The sequence below is a fragment of the Paroedura picta genome, chromosome 2 (genome assembly GCF_049243985.1).
Source record: "Paroedura picta isolate Pp20150507F chromosome 2, Ppicta_v3.0, whole genome shotgun sequence".
NCBI classification, from domain to species: Eukaryota; Metazoa; Chordata; class Lepidosauria; order Squamata; family Gekkonidae; genus Paroedura; species Paroedura picta.
Window position 1 is genome coordinate 149,913,215 of NC_135370.1, and position 17,366 is coordinate 149,930,580.

General features: G+C 39.1%; 1 protein-coding gene across 5 annotated transcripts in view; it reads left to right on the plus strand.

The window, feature by feature from the left end:
• The window catches only part of ESRRB (estrogen related receptor beta), a 216,810-nt gene that overhangs the window by 81,082 nt on the left and 118,362 nt on the right, over nt 1-17,366 (plus strand). For 2 of the 5 annotated variants that reach the window (XM_077323300.1, XM_077323302.1), the window contains exon 2: nt 3,049-3,111. The exons of the other annotated variants lie outside the window; for them this stretch is intronic. In XM_077323300.1, the coding sequence (XP_077179415.1) occupies nt 3,049-3,111 (63 nt within the window). The remainder of the gene's footprint in view (nt 1-3,048; nt 3,112-17,366) is intronic. 5 annotated transcript variants of the gene reach the window in all.

Below are 17,366 nucleotides of genomic sequence, written 5' to 3' on the forward strand. Positions count from 1 at the left end.
TTGGAGTCATTATTTGTGGTGGCTAAAAGTTTTCCTATCCATAGCATGAGCAACAAGATCCAAATGGAAGCCTTTTGTAAGAGCAAGATTCAGCAGGCAAATATGTGGAACCATTTATCTTGCAGGTTGAGACAGGTGAAGTGCATAAAATTAGTAAAAGCAGACTGCCAATGCACATCTGCATACAGTGATCGCATAATATAGATCTGTATGTGTGCATAAATGTGTGCTATCCCTTTATATTTATGCTTATGTATCTTGTCTGTGTTTGAGTTTTTAAATCTATAGAATATCCCTTCAAGTGAAGTCAGTACTTTTTCTTCTTTAACATTAATATCTCATTCCCAGATGTTTCCTTTCAGCTACATATGTTGATTAGGACTGCAGGAAGATACCCTTTGCTATTCCTAATCAATAGTCACAGAAGAATTGTGTGACTATCATGTATGCCTGTTAAAAATGCTTTCTCTCTAGTGAAAGAAAAATACATGAGATGTTGGCACCAGAAATGCACAAATGTTTAAACAGTTGTGAAAAAGTGAAAAACAAATACTTTCATTTGTGAGCGCAGAGAGACCTAGATACAGAGTGATACAGTATGATTCTACTTGTTATTCGAAACTATAATAAACTCAGGGAATTAGAAATTAATTTATTTTGCCGTTTCTTATGTTGAGCCTTATTCACAGACCAAAGAATTGTGACGGTTTCTGAGCGCTTCACTTAGGGTAATGAAAGAGAAATCATTGTCAGAAAGGTTGGAATAAATGCTTGAGTTCTAGGCACTCCTGGAAATCTAGAATAGGGAACTGTTCTTTTTTAGTTCTGTGACAGGGAAGAAATTCTAAACAGAAAGGCTGAATGAAGCTGTAAGTGCTCGGAGTCCTCTTGGAAGCTCTCTGTGTTTGTGTGTGTTTTGTTACTGGAAGACCAATTCCAAAAGAGGCTTTAATGCCAAGGAAAGGATTTAGCTGACTTTCCTGAATAGGTTTCCTATTGTGTATCTGGTTCCTTTTACCAAGAGCTTGGATAGCTTTGAATGCTAAAAGACATTTTTAACCTTTTGAGTCTACTTTTTCCATGTCAATTATTGGAAAATTATGAAAAGATCAATTTATTATTTTTTAGATAAAAAAACTGGACAGGGATCTTTTCGTTGTATTGATTAGAAGTAATCAATAGATATTGCATTTAGCCTGAGAGAGAAGAAGCTTTGGAGGAATTGTATCAGAGAAAGTTTCATAACACAGCCTCCCCCCCCCCCAGGAGAAAATGTTGCTCTGGTCCTAATTTTCTGATCCCTTCCCATATTCATCTCTCTCCTATCATGATTTGTGATGTGTCTACAGATCAACACCTTTTTATTATTGGATGGATTAAATATCATATGCCTCTTTCCCCAGTCCTGAAATATTTCCATTCTGGATACAATCACTTTAAATAATTGAGATGAGGAGGAATGGAAAGATTGTACATTTAACCTGCTATGGAAAGAAGGTTCTCTAGCGCAGTGATGATCGATGTCTTGTAAGCATGTTTAAATCAGGATGCTTTAAATTAGGGAACGAAATGCCAACAGCATGTTAAGCTGAACATGTTCTTGATATGCATATTCTGTTCTGTGCTTTGGGGAAGAGAAATGCCCATAGGAACTGTTTTGCTTATAGAATTAAATGGTGCCTCTTCTACTATCTTAAAATGAGTTTGGTGTCATTTATGTGTGTGTATATGTGTGTGTGTGTGTGTATATATATATATATATATATATATATATATATATATATATATATATATATATATATATATATATATATATACACATACAAATAGTTTGTACATCTGTAAGGTGCAAAACACACAGCATAGGGGTCTCACACTGCCATTGTAATTAGTGGCAAGGGCATTATAAGGTATTAATTATGTTACCGGATATTTGTTTAGAAGTACATCTATGTCTACATAACCCAAACTCACAGCGTGTAACCCCAACAAAATCTCCAGTTCTTCCTCTTTTAAGTACTTAAAAAATGAAATTGGAATCACTGTATTTTACATGTTCAGGATGAAACTGCAAGACTGTTGGTGACTGACTGTAATTAGCACGGAGAGAAAACCTCTCTGCTTATGGAAAGGTCGCTTCAAGAAGTTCTTAAGTGTTCATTCTCCTACCTTTGTTGTAGTAGCGTGCTCTCTTAAGCTCTTTCCCGCATCTTCCCATTAGAAAAGCTGCCTACAAAGTGACACTTTCAGCTGAGGCGCAGGTAATTTCGTCTGTTGAAAAACATTTCTGCACTGCATTGCAAGAGGTGGCTGACATTCTGTTAGGAAATTATGCCTGCCTGCAGTGAAACACATGATCCACTAATATATTGTTATTTTTCATTGCAAATGTAATTAGCAAAGAAACTCTGAGGGAATAAGGACCTGCAACTTTCATTCCGCAACATATGACCCTGTGTAAGTCATGCAGGAATGGTATGTGCTGTTTAACTATCTGACAGAGTCTTGTGGTACCGTAAAGCCTAGAAAATGTATTGTGGCATGAGTTTTCATGAGCTAGAACCCACTTTGTCAGATACACAAAGTGTTTCAGCTGCATTATTGTCTGCATTTTTGTCGGAGAATGATTGCTGCTTCTAGATTTCTGCCTTGCAGTGATGACCATGCTCCTTTTGCTACTGCCCTCTTTGCTTTGGTTGCTTTTAAAGAAATAATTTCATTTCTCCCGTTATGGAAAATAAAATGCTTTTAACTATTAGTTTGGTGAACTGCTTGGTGTACACAGGCACCCCAGAAGGCATGACTGTTAACTACGGCATTGTATTTTCCACAGGCAGATCGCAAAAGCAACTCATGATTATTCTGAAAATAATAGAACCCATTTATGCTAAATTCACAAACTTCTGATTGTGCGTATGTCTGGGGTGCTGTCGTTTGGTTTACATGCAAATTTCATCATGCTAGAGGTTCTCTTCTGCTCCCTTATGTATGCAGTATTTAAGTTGCAGTAACATGCCATGACAAAGCTGTTTTTGTTTTGTTTTTTAGCGTGAAAGGGAATGGATTGAGCATAGAGAGAGGCGGCGTGTCTTGTCCGATTCTGCATTGCCGGTGAGGCGTTGATTTCTAGGGTTTCTCCATAATTATTTCATTACATCATGTTTGTTGGGTGGCTGGGAGGAAGGGAAAACTCTTCTGTGTTAGGATTGTAGGCAGACCACAGAACTCTGGACAGATCCTTGTGTCTTACCCCATGTTCCTTTCTTATACAAGCAGCACCATTTGTCTATGCTTTTCAAATATGCATCTGTGCCTTACAACAGTGTAACGGTTAAACAGTGTTTGGGACTTTTGGCTGGGAACATCCTGTACATTAACAAAGGAGGCATGCTCTTACGTTTCTTCTAAGTTTACGTTTCTTCTAAGTTTGCCATATATACTTTAGCTGTTTTTAAAGAACCTTATGCTGAACTGTGACTGTTTAGGGGGGAGATTCCTTTTCTGAAAAATCCTTTTGTTATTTTTCTCTTTTTGTCCTTCAACTTTACAGCACCTTCCTATAGAAGCGGCACTGCCTTTGAACAGTTCTGGAGGTTTCATTGCCTCCTGTCTTCTTGAGCAGAAATATGTTTTAAAGCAGCTTACTTTTATGGTTTGATTTTGCATAGGATAGCTGTTGTTTCCCCTTTGTAAAGCTACAAGGAGTATTGAACACAATGTTCAGTAGTTTCTCAGTGTATTTCTAAAATAAATTTTGTAACGCTTATTAAGTGTGCTCACAAGATCAAGTATGTAGATTTCTTTCTCCAGTATACTTCGTAGGACTGTAAAGCTGATAGTGCATGTAAAAATAAGTTTTGCGACTGGGTGGCTAAGATGTTTTTTAATACAAAAAAGTTTTTTCCTTTTGAAATGCAGATTTACATTAAACCCTGTTAGCGATACTTGATCGTTTTAACTGATTATCATGTGTGTAGATAGTGTAGGGCAGAGGGTTCATTTGTAGAGTTTGGATTCACATTTTTATGAGGTGGTTACTAGCTGTACTTCTGGGGGGAATTGTTTTAGATTGTTTTTTCACCCTCAGAATTTGAAAACAAAATGGTTTCTGAGTTATGATATCTTTGTTTTTGGATTTCTGGGTTCACATCTGGTGTTTGATACATGAGAATGATGTCAGGTAGTTTAGTGAATCTTCATTCAGTGTACTGCTTGTAACCCACTTCCCTGCACATTCTTCCTTTCTGGGCATTCCCCCCCCCCCATACCTTCTCCTCTTACTGCTTCATTCAACTTCTCAAGTGTTTCTATTTATATGCTATTTGGGGTTTTTTGGTAGCTTGGGTGGTGGTGGTGCAGGGGCATTTTGTACTGCTGTAAGATGCTGAACAGCCATTCCTGGGAAACCTGAAACCTTAATGCCCATTAACTATCACACTTCAGTAGTCAATTTGGCATATAGGTCTCTTTTGCAGCCAAGCGTTATCCAAAGGGAAGAGACCCCTCTGCAACTAACTGGCTTATTATGCGTTGTGATTGGTGGACAATTGAGTGTAGTCTGCAGTGCAGTTTAACCTGGGACCAGAAGCAAAGGGAAAAATGTGTTGCTACAGTCCAAACTGCCTTTCAGCCCTGGAAAGTAATCCCAAGATAGGCTCCCTGATCTGATGTCTTAATAGCATTTTTCTTTAAAGGGCGTTTACTTCAACACCTTAGGGGGCTTTCCTCAGGGTTGGAGAAAGACATAGGGCACTTTCACACACACTAACACACTTTCAATCAGCTTCCAATGCACTTTGCAACCAGGTTTTACTGTGTGAAATGGCAAAAATCCACTTGCAAACAGTCACTGAAGTAGATTGAAACTGCATTATTTAGCATGTGTAAAGGTACCCATTTGAATGACAGCAGTTGGGACTGATATGTTTGCATATTGATTTACATTTCCAAACTACAGCAGATGGCTTAAATTCGAATAAGTGTGTTTATTCTTGTACTTTCCTTCCACCATAGGCTATTAAAAACCACACTCATAAGTTTTTGTAACACCTGTAATTCTTTGTAACACACCAAGAGACTGATATCAGTGAATATCTGCTCTGAGATCCTGTATTGGCTATGCTTACAAGTAGTCTATGTATGTGAGAATCAAGATATAAGTAAATCAGTGTGGGTTATTCACAAAATAAGTACGTATATATATATATATATATATATATGTATCCATTTACATCTTGTGTGGATGTACATGTTAAAGCTGTATCTGTACAATTTGTGCATGTGTATATCTTAAAGTATATCAGTTTGTAGGACTAGGATTAAATTTAATCTCCCTTAAAATGTGGCTGTTAGCCAATGGCTGTGGATAATAAAAGATGGGTATGTAAAATACAACCAAAATGCAGTGTGGTTTAGTGTGTAAATATGAGGCATGAATGGTTTCCTGGTGGATCCAGTAAATAGAGATGGAGAGTAGGTAGCATTGCTTGAGAAGTTTTCTGGAGGTTTTAAAAATACTGTTCAAATGCAAGAAGATCAAGAGATGCCACAAGTGCAAAACATTGACAAATCACAGTTCACTTTTGTTAAGAATGAAATAAGAAGATTGAGGGTGATATCAATCCAGAATTTTTAAACTTTTGATATTTTGTTTGGATTTATTTTTGACCTTTAAAGAAACCATGAGGGTTTTTTTAAAAAAAGGATATGTGTGTTTATGTGAATATGCTGTACATTCAGTATTTATGTTGGTTTGGAAAACTGCATATGCATCTTTCATACCCACAATCCTTCCTGGTGGAAAGAGCATTTAGAATGATTGCTTTTAAATGTACTTTATCATACCAAAGTTTCTCTTTTTAATTCTAATGAAGCCAACAGCAAACAAATTATTTTCTCTGATTTTTGTAATTTTCATCCTGAGAATTATAATGCTGAAAGAACCATGCCCCCAAAATGTTAGTCTCTGTCCATTTTTCCATTTGCCTTAGAGTTCAAGTTACTTATCTGCATTGAGGGACAAACAATGTTACAGCATGATCAATTACTTTTGTGTTCAATACATATATATTTGAGGAAGCAATCCTGTGGATAGTAAATTCTGTTCGACTCCAAGGAACTTATGATTAAGGACAGAGATGTTTGCATTAAAAGAAACCCTTAAGATAATGTTTGTAATATCTGCAATCCTCCCTTTTTTTCTCTCCCTCCCTTTCATTTTATCTTCAATTCTCATGAAATAATTTAGGGAATATAGAATTAAAAAACTCTTTAATTGATGATTGAAGAATAAAAGAATCAGCTGTTCTTCTAGCTGTTCTTTTTCTGTCGACCTGAAGCTTCTTTACTTCAATCTGTGCGAAATGTTATAGATTCAATTCCCCTGCTGGCCCAAGACTTAAAAATTAATTCATGAATAATAAAAACCAATCAGTCTTGTTGAGTTTAAGAAGGATTAGAAGAGAGGTTTCTATACCGAGGCAGTTATATATCTTGGTGCTGATGTTGTTGGACTTCTAGATATTGTACTGGGTCTCTCTAGTTTATCAGATAACAGTATGTTATGTGCAAAATACGGTTGTTATCCTGATGACTAACGAGCCTAATATTGGATGGATTAAAAAGGTCACACGGCTCAAGCCTTTTACAAGTTCCCAGACCCTTTAGAGATAATTCACTTCATTTGAAAGCAATTTGAAGGTGCAGCAATTGTAAGAAAATGTATTTGTACAAGTGTCATCCTTGCTCCTGTGGCTTTATTAGCTAATAGATCTTTTCACATCGACTTACATTTTAAATGCCTGTTAAAATCCTTTGAGAAATTTGGATGAACTAATCATGTTTTCTGATCCATACATGGCACAACGTATTCCATGATGTCTCTGGTCCTGGAGGTGTCACTACCTAGTAATAACAACAGAAAAAGCAAAGAACAGTTTCTAAAGTTTGACCATCCCCACGATTAAAAATATTTTCATTTCTTCCTGCCCTGAGGAGGTTAGAGGTAACCAAGGCTTAAAAAAGGGGAAAAAAACAGAGCATCCTCAGGCAAGGGTCCATTTTCCTCATTACACCAGAGACTGACCAAATTGTTCTCATTGGAACAGGCTTCCTTGGGAGGTAGTGGGTTCTCTGTCTTTGGAAATTTTTAAACAGAGGCTGGATAGTCATCTGCCAGAGAGGCTGATTCTGTGAAGGCTCAAGGGGGTGGCAGATTACAGTGGATGACTGATAGGTTTTTGAGTGTCCTGCATAGTGCAGAGGGTTGGACTAGATGACCTGAGAAATTCCTTCCGACTCTATTATTCTATAATTCTGTTCCTGTGTGTCTGACCAAGTTCCTAGTCTTTTATTGCTGGACTGTTACTGCTTACTCTATTAATTTGCTTATAGTCAGGTTTATGATCTCCCAAGGTGGTGAAGCATTTATGGTTTCCCATAACCTTCATCTCTAGTCTCTCACTTTAGTCTGTTCCATGTATGAGATCATAAAACCATCCCTTGAGTTTTATGTCTTGTTTAGCTAATGCCATACCAGGGCAGACTCTGAAAAGGTATGGTTAGGATGTCAACCTATATTGTGACCCTTCTGTTTGGTCTCTACAAAGACAGAGGCACCACATATTCTGAATTATGAAATTAGAAAAGATAAGAATCAAAAGCACGAACACTGTAAACGCCTAAAACAGTGGTTCTCGGCCTTCCTAATGCTGTGACCCTTTAATATAGTTCCTCATTGTGTGGTGACCCCCCCAACCATAAAATTATGCAAGTATTCTTTCACAGAAATTAAACCAAAAATGACCAATGGCATGAAGATCAGTTGTTCATGATTGTATACAAATTGTTTTCCCCCCCAGGGTTTCTCAGTTCAATTCAGCCTCTTATCCCACCATGCCAATATCGTTCTTTTCTGCTGCTCCAGACAGACGAACGCTCTATCTCAATCAACCCCGCAAGGCTGTTATGTGGATGGCACCCCCCCCGACCAAGCTGCTTGCCCTGATGCAACCCCTATGAAAGGGTCATTCGACCCCCAAAGGGGTCTCGACCCCCAGGTTGAGAACTACTGGTCTAGAGCATGTTTGTAGGAGCTAATGTAACAACTTACATCATAAACTATCTAGGCGGCTGGTGAAATAGTCACATTACAGTGCAATGAATGGAATATTGAAGGAAATTATACATATAGTAGGCTATACACTATTTTTCTCTCCTCTCTGCTTTGCCACTGGTTTTCATTCGTACTGTCATGTAATGAAGGAAATCTTTGGTGATTTTTGTCACTTGCTTTGCCATCTGTTAATAATGGGACTGCACTATTGTGTGACTGTGGGCCGGACACTGCCTCTCAGCCTAACCGATCTTACAGGGTTGTGATGAGGATAGAATAGAAGAGGGGAGAATGATATTGCCTTTAGGGAGAAGGGCAGGGTATAAATAAGTGCTTCTCTGAAATGGCAGGTCTTTTTGTATGGGAGAGGAAGTAAAATATTTTTTTAAAAAGCTGGCACCTCCCACCAATGTCTTTCATCAGGGGCACTGTTTTAATTGATCAAAAGGTTTTTTTAAAGTTAATTTTACTGAATGACATTGCAGCCATAATAATGCTATGATTATACATCAACCTGTATCCCATTTCTTCCTGTTGGCATAAATTTGCAAATTATGGGAGCATTATAGCCTGAGTTAGGGCAGTCTGGGAGTTAGGATGGGAGGATAATGGAGGCAGTTTCGAGGTACTGCTTGTTCTTCTTCTTCTTTTTTTTTTTGAGGCATCGAGGATAACATGGTGTAGACTGAGAAGGCTGGCAGAATGATGGTCTTGGGGATGGCACAAATTCTTCATGGAATCTGCTTCTGCAATAGCTGTTTTTAAAGACTGAGGCATTTTCACAAGGGATGCTGAGTTAGAAGGCCTGTTAAGATGGAACATATCACGGTGGATGTTCCAAAAGCAAGAAAAAAAATTATGGTTTAAAAAAGAAAATTGAAAGTTCATATAATGCATCCCCCCCCCCATTCAGATAACTGATATGGGCAATGCAAAGAGAAGGAATGAAGTCCGTTGTTGAAATGGATTGCTCAGTCATTCTGATGTTTGCTTGAAGAACAATGCAGGTATGTGTGTTTGTATGTTTCAATGACAAACAAGGTGGACTCGTATAAAGATGCCATAAAGGAAGCTGCCTTTGCTCAGCGTTACTCTATCTAGGTATGTGTTTAGTGCAGTGTGAAATAAGCTTGTTTTTTTAAAAATATAAGAGGTACTGGGCAAAGACATTTATTTTTTATTTAGGGATTTATATATCGCCCCTCTCGGACATTCCTTCCCGGACATGTTGTGATTATTAGTAAATTTCTATACTGCCCTCCCCATGTGGACTTGGGGCAGTTCACAGTAATACAACCATATACACAATAAAGCAGTACTAAAAGACATTTTAAAAAACCCATCCCTGCCCCCATGCCCTCTTAACTCCTTCTGCTGGTTACCCCTAATGGAGATGACATAATAAATTGGGAGGGGGGGAGCTGAGAAGGAGGAGATGGAGGGAGGCCTGTAAAGCTTTGAACAGCCCTCGTCTCACCCATAGGCCTGGTAGAAGAATGCCATGATTATCAATGCCATCCTAACAGCATCACACCATTCTAAGCCGATTAACTTCAGCGGAGTTAGAAGGGTCCAACTCCCCCATTGTTGTTTTGGCAGGCACAGGCCAGCCGCTGCTTTAGAAACTCCACAGCATAGTTTCCTTCGCTTTTCCACTCTGGGTGCTGCAACAGCCACAGAATGCAAATGTAGAACTCTACAGCCCCCTACAGGGCTTGGTTGACACTCAGCAACACAAGAGTTTTGTCGTCGTCCCCCCTCCCCGCCCCCACTGGCCAGCAGAAGGATGCCTTGAGTTGCAGGGAAGGATCGCTTGCAGTGTTTTCTTTTACAGATGTAATCCTAAGTGTTAATGCAATTACATTGTGGTTTGAAAGGTACAATGCCAGTTCTTTTGTCATATGTCCTTGATTGTCTAACCCCCGTCTCAGGCACAAAATCATAATGCCCGAGGTGAATACAAACGAGGTTCTCGTTACTGGTTTCTCTGGGCCATTCCAGGGTTCTGCTCTATTTCTGGAAGTGGAGCACTCTCAGCTTGCCTGGGAGAAGCAATTGCAAATAGGAGCCTTGACTATGACCACTTAGCAATCATGCATGTACAGAAGGAGTATTTTGTCATCTATCTAGATTCATTTTGGTATTATTAACATTTTGGCTTCGTCCCGCTCTTTGAGGCAAATTATTTCTCAATTCAAGTTATCCTATTGTGTAAAGGTTTCATTCTTCCAGTTTGGTCTGTTAGCCCTCCATCATACTTGCCTTTTCCCAATTTTTTATTAACATGTTAAATATTTTTTTTAGCCTTTATTCCTTATATTCTTCATTCAATCCACATATTACTGTTTTTTAATAAAGTAGACAACCTGATAAATTTTTCTGCTCTGAACGTTTCTACTTATAACAATGTGATATCTTAGCTCCATGTGGAGCGTGGCTGAATGACAAGATCTTTCTCTTTGTGTGTGTGTTTTTAGCCATGTCACATTCTAGGGGCATAACTGGCTTTCCCTCTAATTTGAGCACTCAGTTTCTGTCAGGTGTCCTGCCCTACTGACTGTTCTGTTTCTGAATTGCATAAATATGGGCTGAATTAACAACATGTTTTGCTACTTAATATTTCTGTTGATTAAATTATTTTATTATATTCCTAAATAATACTAGGTAAGTACTGCTAGCTTACATTGATTGATCTGTATATATTGTCTGTTGTCAGTCTTTTCTTAAACTAGTTTACAATTCTAGGAAAATACTAATTGCTCTCCAGAAAAGTATAGCCCTTTTAGAATGAAAGTTATTCGCTGCGTGTGATCATTTGGGGGGGAGGGGTGTCGAGCTCAATAGATTTACACTGCAACCCTAAAAACGGTTATTCCAGTCTAAGCTCATTGATTTTAGCAGGCTTACACTGGAGTAAATATGTTTATGATTGCACATGATTAAATTTATCTGGTTGAAACCAAAGTGACTTAATAAAACTTTGCCTGGCTCATGCCGTTTCATAATTGTGTAAGGCTATATTTAAATACATTTATGTCCCATTCTTATAATTTTTGAAGCCAACCCCAAAAAAAGTATTTTGGAAGAGGATGAACTAAATCAAGGGGATGGATGCTGCTGTAACATAAGAACCAGAATTTTTGCTTTAGCATTTCAAATGACTGTTTGTTAGGTAGGGAAAAAAAACTTCATATGTGAATGACTGGCATGCTAATATTTTAGAAATTTCACGACAAAGTCTGCTATAACAAAAAAAATTTTTCCCCCTAGCAGCATAGAACCTGTGGCTATAACATTTCATAACATTTGAATTTCCTACCTCACAAATTGGTTCTGGAGTATGCTGTTGTCTTCCTACAGTTTTTCTTAACTTTTCTCTTGAAAAGCTATTAAATACTTCTAGTATTTTCATATTGTTGCTGAGTCACTTAAGAAATTTTAATTACATTTTTCTTCTCATGAAAGTTTCCAGTTGCTTAAGAGCCTCAAAAGAGCCTGAAATATCTCTTTGTAATTCTTTCCTCCCCTACAGAACGAAACATTTTGTTGAAAATGTTGAAAATGAAAACAATGAGGCTTAATCCCTCCCCCCATTAAAATCATGACAGGAAATTTTAGTATGCCACATTTAAATAATGAAAGCAAAAATGTGCAGGGAGACAAATAGAGTGCATTTACCTGAAAACCAGGTAATCTTAGGGTACGTTGTGTGGTGAAAATTCTATCACTATTGCATTGTATGTTCCCTGATTTCCAATCCTTAGCAAAAATGCCTGGCATACTGAATTCAAAGTAGTTGCTACAGCCACAAGAAATTTACTCATACATAAGAGATTGGAATTTGCAATGTTCCCATGAGGAGCTGGAAAATCTGTTACGGTTACTCACAATGCAGTTGCAGCTATGTAGATTTCTTCTGTGTGCCAGTGACCATACCTCTCCATTCAATTACATATTGCCGGTCCTAATAGGGTGTTGAGTTTGATACTTCTCACAATGGGAAATCAATTGTGACAAAAACCCGTTTCTTTACAACAGAACTTTACTATTCTAAGGAAAATCTATGTTATATTCTGCCTCTGGGTTAAAATAACAGGTGCTTTTGAGTCTGTTAACATACCTAAAAGTATGTGACCTATAAAGTGTTTTTCGTGCTAATATTGCAAAATATTATGGACAGTAATCTGACTGAAATACTGCATTGCTGAGATCCAGCAAAATAACATTCTCATCCTTAAGTCTTGACTTCTTCTGTTCTGCAAATCTATTGGAAGGATCTTTATTTTAAACAGCTTGAGGGATGCTACCGTTGATACTATGCTTTGCTTATTCTCTGAGGACATGAGTGTAGAAGAGTTTAAAATAAGAGTCCACCCACACAGCGTTTGAAGTGTCATGAGACTGAAATTCAAATTGGCTTAAATTTCATATTCTGAAGATATCCCCTTTCTATCTTGTCTATCTCAATAAGGTATGAATAAAGGGAAAAAGCAACACCCAAATCTGCTTTTACACCTTTACCTTTAGTCTCAATGATTTTCCCCAGACCCATGTTTCCTAAAAGCATATCAATCTAAGAGTTATGAATAAATTGGCAAAATAAAGCAAAGGAGCAAGAGGAGGAGTAGGGTTGATGGACCTCAAGTTGAAGTTGTTACGCTGCATGTGTCTTTTGGTGCTGTAGCACCTAAATCTGAGGATATTGTCAAGGGCTATAACTGTAATGTATGTGAATTCTGATGCCACAGAAGTAAATGTCATTTTAACATTAACAATAAAAAATGCAATGAGAAACCAACATTAGAAGTTTCACCCCACAGTCACAGCAGAACACGGATTAGTATGGGTAAAAGCTTGTAGTCTGAATAAAGTAGAACCCTGCTAGATCAATCCAGGGGTCCATCCTGTCTCACACAGTGGCTAGTTCCACTGGAGGGCCAGCAATATACTGTAGGCTTTTCTATGGAGGTGTGGGCTGAATCCTGTCAATTCCAGCTTTCTAGTCTTCATGAAGCATGTGATGATAATAAAGAATGTAATTAATATTAAATAATAATGTGTGGGAATAAGAGGAGAGTTAAAAGAACATCCACACTTACTGATTTTCACCTGTAATCAACATGTCATTTTTAAAAGATTGATTACTAATGAGTTAAACAAACAAATACAGCCCTTTAAATTAGGGGCAAGTACTTTTTCTGGAAGGCCACTTTGAGAAAAAGATGTCTCAAAGTCTCAACATCCCACACATGAAGATATCAACACTTGGTATTCTAGCCTCTTTCTTTCCATTGATCTGGTGTTAGGCTGGTAACATTGGCCCAAGCGGGTGGGGGGGGGGTAGGAAAAGCCATCCGTGGCTAGATGTGGCTCAGGAGGCTCCCTTTGGCTGATTTCTTATGCCAGTATAGGAAGCCCAAGATAGTGACTTTGCAAAAGTCTGCCAGGTGCATTTATTGACTCAGATCACCAGCTGCTTCTTTCTGAGTTCAGATTTCACGCTTCCAATGCATGAAAGAATTCCCTCATTCCTTTGGGAGTAATTTGGAGTGTGTTGGAAGGAGCTCTACAAGTAGTAACTAGGGAGTAGTTTGCATTGCCAAAAAGCACAGAGGACAAAAATGCCAAATGAGGTGTGAGAGGAGATGAAGTGTGAACTCGCTGAAGCTGCAAATAATATTATTTTTTTTTAAAAAAGAGCAACTGAGATAAGCAAATGCAGATTTACACATTAAGAAAAAAACCCCATAAGTGCTAGAAGTTAGCAGGTGAGGGCTGTTGCCCATGATGGGCTCTGCTCTTGACCTTCCCTGTGGCATTGGACTGTCCTTGCTGAAAATAGGATGTTGGTCTAGAGATGGAATACGTTTGATCCCAGCTTGCCTACTGTAATGTCCCTTTAAAAGTAGAGTAGGCTACGTTATGTTGTACCTGTTATAATATTTCCATGAAAGTTGGATCCTACTAACTTTTATACTCAATATTGCTTGATTCTTCTTCTTACTGCAACCCCTGTCCTGTATGCCTTTTGTCCACATGGGTCCCATGGTTCCCAGCATTCCTTTTATATTGAGAGCACCATTCTCTGACATCAGTGGAAAATGAATGGTACCTAAATCTTCAAATGGAGAATCCCTTACTTGAGAAGAAGGTCCCATTCATAACAGGGAGGCTTCAAATCCATAGTGTTTGCTGTAGTACTGTCAGACTGTGCCCCTCACATGAAATGGACAGTGGAAAGGAGATTCTGAGCCAGGTGAGCTATGTGCTGCTTCGATTTTGAATTGTTACCCCTGTAGCAGGAAACTTCAGTTCAGTTCTTCTTTGCTGAAAATTAACAGCATATGAATAAGATAAAATAACAGGTGGAAGAAGGGAAAGCTGTCAATGCTTTTGACAATATGCATGGTGCTAAAAGAAGAGTCAGGCACTGGTGAAATGATTACTGAAAGCCGATAGTCACTCCTGAATGTAGGTCTCAAAAAGAATAAGAATTTGAATACATGGTGAATTCTTCATTGAAGTAGTATATCTTATTAACTGCCACACTGTTGGAAGAGTGGAACAGTGGATTCAGAAATGAACCCTGAGAGAATGACTGAAGATTAAATATTCTCACAAAACTGGCTCACACTTTTTTGAAACATGTCAGTTTACTTATTACTAGGGAATACATTAAAAAGAATTGTACCAAGGTGAATGGAGTGTCATTGCCCCAGTTTGAGGTTGTGAGAAATGAATATCTTAATTCAATAGTCTGAGGAAGAGTGCTTGCACTCGAAAGCTCACGCCTTGAATAAATCTTTGTTGGTCTTAAAGGTGCCACTGTACTTTGATTTTGTTGTGCTTAATTCAAGAGTTATGGTTGTTTAGCGGGTGGGTAAATTCATGCATATTGCCTAACTTTAAGGAAAGGTCCTGTATGTGCTTGGAAGAACATAAAATTAAGAGAGATGGATGGATCATGGATGGAAGGGTATGAAGGAAGGAATACTGAGAAAACAAATATTCTTAACTAGGGGCAATGCCCATTGTATCCAAGAATACAATTGCCTTGGGGCAAAATACAATTGTCTTGGGGCAAAAAGGGCTGGCACAACCTCTGTTCTCATCCCCCTTGGCAGCCCTACTGACCTCCTCTCCCTGCAGTGGTCAGGATCAGACTGGCAGCCAGACTGGGCTGGGTGAATGGAATTTTGGTCTGTCCTGGTGAGGGGCCAATAGGAAGGCACTTCGTGTGCCTCCCGATTGGCCGCTTGGCCCTTGAGTGGCATTTGGAGGGATGAATCAGGAGCTGCTTTGCGGCTCCTGATTCGCCCCTCTGAGTTTTTATCATGGACAGAGCCTGCCCTAACTCCTCCCCAATAGCCCTTAGGGCTTTATTTTATAACCGCAGGAGCGGTTAAAGATCATAGCTGACCCAGAATATGTAGTACTGCCCACTGATCTTCAGCTAAAATTAACCCCTTTCAGGGAGCTCTTCTGCCAGGCATTTGGTTGAGACTGGGTATAAACAACATCTGCTGGGCCCCTGCTCCCTCCCTCCCTCCCAGAAATCCATCAATGCATTCTGCTCCTGGACCAGTTGCACTGTGACCATTGTTACAATTATCAGTGTTGATAGTATGAGTGTTATGGTTATCTATAAATTATGGATTGTTTCTTGTATTGTTTTCTACGTTTTATGTAAACCGCCCTGAGCCTTCGGGAAGGGTGGTATATAAATATAATAAATAAATAAATAAATACATATTTCTGTTTTAGAATTTATTTTAATTCAGCACATCACTTACAATCCAGAGCCATTATACTAGTATTGGGCTTTCAGTCAGATATAAGGAATGTGCTGTGCTTGCTTTGTCACAATGTGAAAGTGACAGCCAGGTCAGTTCTGAGGACTGAGGTGAGGCTTGGCAGCACAACACCCTGTTTACCCCATCTACTTCGTCCTTTATAGCGCAACATGGCAGTTTTCAGTGTTTGATGGTTCTTAGTCATAATCCTGCTGTATTCCACATTGGTTAGGCCCCACCTGGAGAACTGTGCAGTTCTGGAGGCCTCACTTCAAAAAAGGATGTGGACAAAATGGAAAGGGTGCAGAGGAGAGCTACAAGGATGATCTGGGGCCTGGGGGCCAAGCCCTATGAGGAAAAGCTGAGGGACTTGGAAATGTTCAGACTGGAGAAGAGAAGGTTGAGGGGGACATGATTGCTTGTCTTTAAGTATTGGAAAGGATGTCACTTAGATGAGGGCATTGCTGAGCTACTCTGACTGTGAATTTTCCCCCTGATATCTAGCTGGTATAGTTCTCCATATAGTTTAAGGCCATTTCTGCAGGTCCTATCCTCTTCTGCCAACTGGAACAGCTCACTGCCCTCATCTAAGAAAGTGGTGAGCATTTCCTCACGGGTGGTCTTTAAGCAGTGGCTGGACAGATACTTATTCTGGATGCTTTAGGCCAGGGGTAGTCAACCTGTGGTCCTCCAGATGTTTATGGACTACAATTCCCATTTGCTGGCAGGGTCTCATGGGAATTGTAGTCCATGAACATCTGGAGGACCACAGGTTGACTACCCCTGCTTTAGGCTAATCCTGCATTGAGCGGGGGTTGGACTAAATGGCCTGTATGGTCCCTTCCAACTCTATGATTCTATAATTATGGTGTTACAAATTCTTGGCTGCCCACTATTTCTTTGATGATCCTGAAAGTGGCACTGAGAGATGTACATGTAAGTAGCTGAAGGTGCCTTTTGGAATACATTGTAGAACTTTGTTGGAACTTGCGCAGGAATTCATTATTAGAAGCATGGTTTTGAAGCACTGCTGTGGGCATCATAAAAGAGTTCTGTTTCCCAGTTCCAAAGCTCCATTTTGTTTGCTGTGTGGTTACCATGATCGAGTTGTATTGATCAGAAGCTAAGACCTGGGACCTGAACAGATGTTCCAAAGAAGTGGGGCCCTTTGTATCCCCATGATCAGTGCAGTTTTGTTAAAACTGATAATATGAAGCACAGAGATACCGCAATGGATCTAAGCTAGCCTTTTCCCACGAGTGCAAGAATATCCATCCATAGAGTATGGTTTTCCTGCCTTTCTTCCTGCTGCTGCATCTCAATTTTGATCTGCTGTGAGATGGGGTATTTGAGAAAATCATGCTCCATGGGTGGGAAATCCTTGAGCCTGTGAAAACATTAATCTGGGACCCCGTCCTTTTCCAGATACCCTAGTACAGCAAGAAGAAAAGCTGCTAATG